Source organism: Cnephaeus nilssonii (assembly GCF_951640355.1).
Source record: "Cnephaeus nilssonii genome assembly, chromosome: X".
Lineage (NCBI taxonomy): Eukaryota > Metazoa > Chordata > Mammalia > Chiroptera > Vespertilionidae > Cnephaeus > Cnephaeus nilssonii.
The window spans coordinates 104,764,310-104,769,953 of record NC_137071.1 but is presented as its reverse complement, the minus strand read 5'-3'; the positions used below and the strand labels follow the sequence as shown (position 1 = coordinate 104,769,953).

Below are 5,644 nucleotides of genomic sequence, written 5' to 3'. Positions count from 1 at the left end.
TAGCTTGATCTAATACTTCTCAGGTGCTTAGACTCTTGGAATATTTCTTTCTCAAATTCCAATTAAGCCCGTGGGGATTATACAAAATTCTCTTCAAACACTTTGTTTGAAAATATCCGGATCATGGTTTTTCAACTCTGCATTTGATCAGGGTCTATTTGTTAGAGATAAAGAGAATGAAATCTTGGAAACCCTAAACCTCTTAGGTCCAAATAGAACAAGCCTTGCCCTCCGTTCCCTCTACCCCTTTACCTGGGAATGCACACATCAGGATTACAGATTTTGTCTGTGCTGAAGTGAGCTGTTGCCCTGCTTCCCATAAGATTGAATCTCACTCTATTCTGCTTTTCTAGGGAAAGGAAAGACAAGAGTGATGTAGCTATTGTTTTGTTGCCATCTAAGGAGGCTTTCATTTTATAACTGAGCACCATTTTAGGAATCCGAAAGAATGCAATTTGGCCTTGCAAAAATGTGTCAAGATGTATTCATTCATTTATTCAACAAATATTTATCAAGATTTTACAAGTGCCAGGAACTATGATAGATGCTGGGGATACAGCAATGAACAAATTAGACAAGGTCCCCACTCTGAAGATATTCTAATGAGACTCCTAACAGAAAAAAATGTATTTGTGAATATAAATTGAATAAAGCTGGTTGAACATTTGTTTGACCAGCCTAGTTCAGACCCTTATTATCTTAGGAATATTGCGCTATCCTTCCAATTAAGTTTCTTTTTTTTTTCTAATCCTTACCCAAGGATATTTTTTCCATTGATTTTTAGAGGGAGTGGAAGAGAGAGAGAAAGATAGAGAGAAATACCAATGTGAGAGAAACACATCGATTGGTTGCCTCCTGCATGAGCCCCGACCAGAGCCTGGGCCAGGGAGGAACCTGCAACTGAGGTAAGTGCTCTTGATCTGAATGTGCTCTTGACCAGAATGTACTCTTGACTGGAATCAAAGCTCTTGACTGGAATTGAACCTCTTGACTGGAATCAAACCTGGGACCCTTCAGCCCGCAGGCCAACACTCTATCCACTAAGCCAAACTGGTCAGGATCTAATTAAGTTTCAACCCTCTGCAGGATAATCTTCACAGCATACCCAGAGTTAGAATTTGTATAAATGTATAATTGAAAATATGTATTAATATAACATATGAATATTATAAAAACCAAAGAATTCAGAATCAAATATCACATAATGACAAACTACAGTTCCCCTATCCACTTTTTTCTACACCCTAATTCTGTTCCACAGAAGCAACCACTTAAATACTTTTAGCTGTTTCTTCTAATAATTATAACTGAGTTTCTTTACAGTATGATTTTACTGGTATTCTTAGATTCATCAGTTTCAGACATCACCTATTGACTTTTTGTTAGGCTAGAAAATTACCAAATAGATGAAAATCTAACCATCTGACACTATATAGTTGTATTGTAATTATAGTTTAAAATAAAACAAGTGTTTACACTATTACAATTATGTTAATATCATTTACTATAGAGTTGAGTAATATATTCTTTTTCTTGTAGTATATTTTTTTCTGGAACTTCTAATTATGTTTTGTTTCATTTTCTTTCGCCTGAAGTTATCATCCACATACCCTAAATCTTCTCCATTAGATATTCCATCAAATCCTCTTTCCCCCTCCCCCACTCAGAGATCACCTTCTTAGGGTCTCCCATCTTCCTGCACCAATCTAAGCTGTTTGCTTTTCAGGTTTGCTGCACAGTTGTCATCCTGAAACTTCCCTACATCATTCTCCTAGGTGGGATCAAGTTTCCCAAATCCTATTGCTTCTCTAGTCTTGTTTTATTCCCTCGTTTTGTTAGAGTGCATCTTCCAGAAGTTTCTAGGAAAGAAGCATAAAAGACAATGCTTTTGATCCCTTGAATTTATTTCATTGAATTCATGGTTGAATATTATTTTCTGTCACATTTTTATGGCATTGCTCAATTATCTTCTAGCTAGTGTTGCTCTTGAGAAACTTGATACTGTTCTGATTCTCCTTTGTATCATATGTGACTAGTTTTTCAGCAGGTTTAAGAGTTTTTTTGTAATCCCTACTGTGTGATTCAGGATAAGGGTGAGAGTGGGGTGGATGTAGGGTCAGGTGGCAAGGGTATATGTCTAAAGCACAGTTCTGATCATTTAACTCTCTTTCTCAAAAGCCTTCATGTTACTCTCTTGCCCAGTGAAGCAAATCCGAACTTTTTAGCATGGCATTCAATGCCCTCCAGGATATGGCCTAACCTGCCTTTCCTGTCTTAGGGGGTAACTATCCCCAAGTTTTTACCTTCAGGCTAACTCAAATAATTGACATTTCCTAAATGCAATCGATGCTTTTCACTTCCATTGTTTCTGCTGTGCATTGCTACTGGATCCTGCCCTCACCCCACCACACACAGCTAGAATGCCTTTCTCACTGAACTATACCTGTCAAAATCTCAGTACTCTTCAGCACCCCGAATGGCACCCCCCCCCCATTTAGAATAGATCTTATACTCATCATAACTTTTGGTACCTCTTTGGGTTCAGTTCTCACTTTCTTTCATGTATTGTAGTCATTGATGCACAGGTACTGTAATGAAAGCTCTTTGAGACAAATTTGACTAAGTGTAGTGTTTTGGCTCCAAAAGAACTGAGCACAGCATATGGCATATAGTAGATACAATGTTTGTGAAGTAAATAAGTCTGCTATTTGTGTAAATGTGGAAGAACACCATCACATTATAACAGCTTTATTTAGATACTAGAGGCCTGGTGCACAAAATTCATGCACTCGGTGGGGGGTTCTCTCAGCCCAGCCTGAGCCCTCTCACAGTCCAAGAGCCCTCAGGGGATGTCCCACACGGGAAGTGGGCCTAAGCCATCAATAGGACATCCTTAGCACTGCCGCGGAGGCGGGAGATGCTCCTGCCACTGAGGGTGTGCTCACCAGCCTTGAGCCCGACTTCTGGCTGAGCGACACTCCCCCTATGGGAGCACACTGACCACCAATGGAAGTGCACTGACCACCAGGGGGCAGCTCCTGCGTTGAGCGTCTGCCCCCTGGTGGTCAATGCACGTCATAGTGACTGGTCAATTTGCATATTAGCCTTTTATTATATAGGATAACTCTCATACCAGACAATTCACCCACTTAAAGTGTACAGTTCAATGGTATTTATCTTTAATTTAATATTCACAGAATTAAGAAACCATCACCACAGTCAGTTTTAGAACATTTTCATCACCCCAAAAGGAAAGTTGGTAGCCATTTAGCAGACACTCCCCATTTCCTCCCAAACCCCCAGTGTCAGGCAAACACCTACATTCTGTCTCTATAGATTAGCTTATTTTGGATATTTCATGCAAACGGAACCATAAATATGTTTTTCACAACTGGTTTCTTTCTTTCTTTCTTTCTTTCTTTTATTTATTTATTTTGGGGGGGGCTGCAAAAAGCTTTATTGTTTCATTTGGTCCAATGCATGGGAGGGGGCTCCAGGGTGGTTAAAAGAATGGCTAGTAGTTTCGGGAAGAGGCTCAGGTAAAAGCCAGAGACACAAGGATGCGGGGGGGGGGGGGGGGGCGGGGGAGGGAGGCAGGCTCTGAAAGGTTTCTGGGCTCCAAAGGCTCCTAGTTGTGCTTGAGGGTGAGTCTTTCGAAGAGATACTTGCCCAGCCCAGCCTGGGGGGCGGCCAGCCTGCGGATGTTAGTCAGGTGGTCGCCCATCTTCTTGATCAGTTTCATCTCCTCATCCAGGAAGTGGTTCTCCAGGAAGTCGCAGAGATGAGGGTCTGCACAGGTAGAAGCCAGGGCATGCAGCTCCAAAAGGGCCTGGTTCAGGCTCTTCTCCAAGGCCAGGGCGGCTTCCATGGCGTCCTGAGTTTTGGCCCAGTCATCCTGGGAAGGTTTCTGCATGTCCTGGAAGAGAATGCGGCCGCCTCGCTTGTTTTGCAACTTTAAGAAATGCCCCGCACCCTCGTGCTTCTTCTCCACCAACTTGCAGAAGAAGTGGCCCACACCCTCCAGAGCCACATAGTTGTGATCGAAATAGTAGTCCCGAGAGAGGTAGGTGTAGGAGGCCCTCAGATGCAGGTTGGCCAGGCGATTGACCGCAGCCTCCACCTCGGTGGAATAATTCTGACGAATTTGGGAGCTCATGGTTGTTCAGCAATGAGGAGTTAAGGTAGAAGAAAACCCGGTGTGTTGACTGGTCCCAGAGGTGGTTCTGAAGGTGGTGACTGGATGAGATGCAGGAGAGTGGCCGGAGGCTGGAAGAACGAGCGTCCCTGGGTCTGTTCCATCCAAACACTGTTGAAGCAAGAGACAAATCCGGGACCTCTGAGTGTGCTGCCCACAACTTGTTTCTTTCACTTAGCATGTTTTCAGGTTAATCTATATTATACCATGTATCAGTACTTCATTCCTTTTCATTGAAAAAAATATTCCATTGTATGAACATACCACATTTTATTTATCCATTCATCAGTCAAATGACATTTAGTGGTTTCCCCCCCCCCAATTTTTGGCTATTATGAATAATGCTGCTACAAACATTTTTTCTGGTGGACATCTCTCCTGCTTGGACATGTTTTCTGAAATATGTAGTGTTATAAGCCTTTTCTCATAGTTTGGGGCAGGCAGATGGTGCCTGCTGACTCAAGATGAGATGAACCCCCTTCCACCTGACCAACTTGTGCCCTCCCCCTCCACTTGACCAACTTGCACACCCACACCTTGACCCTATACGGCATACTTTTACCTTATATAAGAGAACCTAACTAAACCCTTGGGGCTGACACTGACACAATGGTCTCAGCCCGCTGTGAGAGAATGCAATAAAATGTCTTAAACTCTCACAGAGTCTCTTGGCCTAGCTCCTTTTGGTACAGACCTAACAGTAGCTTTGTAGCAAGTTTTGATATTGGGAAGTGTGAGTCTTCCAACTTTCTTCTTTTTACAGTATTGTTTTGGCTATTTGGGACCCATTGTCATTCCATATGAATTTGAGAATGGGCTTTGCCATTTCTACAAAAAAGGCAGTTGGACATTTGGCAAGGATTACATTGAATTTGTAGATTGGTTGGGGAGTACTGCAATCTTAAATATTATTACCATATTAAACCTTCTGCTCCATGAAAGTGGAATGTCTTTTCATTTATTTAGGTATTTTTTATTTCTTTGTACAATTTTTGTACTTTACAGAGTACAAGTTTTACACCTCTTTTATTAAATTTATTCCTAAGCATTTTATTTTTTTATGCTATCATAAGTGAACTCTTCTTAATTTTATTTTCAGATTATTACTGTAAACTCTTGAATAAGAGGTTAAAATTCACCTTGATCAGTCTGGCCAGTGTGGCTCAGTGGTTAAGCATAGACCCATGAACCAGGAAGTCACCAGTTCACATCTCCAGGTTGTGGACTTGATCCCCAGTAGGGGTCATGTAGGAGGCAGCCCATTGATGTTTCTGTTTCTCTATCCCACTCCCTTCCTCTCTCTCTCTAAAATCAATGAAAACATTTTTTTTTAAATCACCATGATCAAATTTTAGGTTTAAAATCAAAGGGTGTTAATATTTTTAGGTTGTTGTTTTCAATGGTCCCAATGTTTTACAATGGTCTTCATGGTAATAAAGTTTAAAAATT

General features: G+C 41.4%; 1 protein-coding gene across 1 annotated transcript; it reads right to left on the bottom strand.

Moving 5' to 3' along the window:
- Positions 1 to 3,593: 3,593 nt before the first annotated feature.
- LOC307096216 (ferritin light chain-like) lies at positions 3,594 to 4,156 on the bottom strand (the record flags this gene model as incomplete). The annotated part of the gene is made up of 1 exon (XM_079765782.1): positions 3,594 to 4,156. One exon carries the CDS (start codon positions 4,154 to 4,156, stop codon positions 3,629 to 3,631), a length of 528 nt encoding a protein of 175 aa, XP_079621908.1. The 3' UTR covers positions 3,594 to 3,628.
- Between the last annotated feature and the right edge of the window lie 1,488 nt (positions 4,157 to 5,644).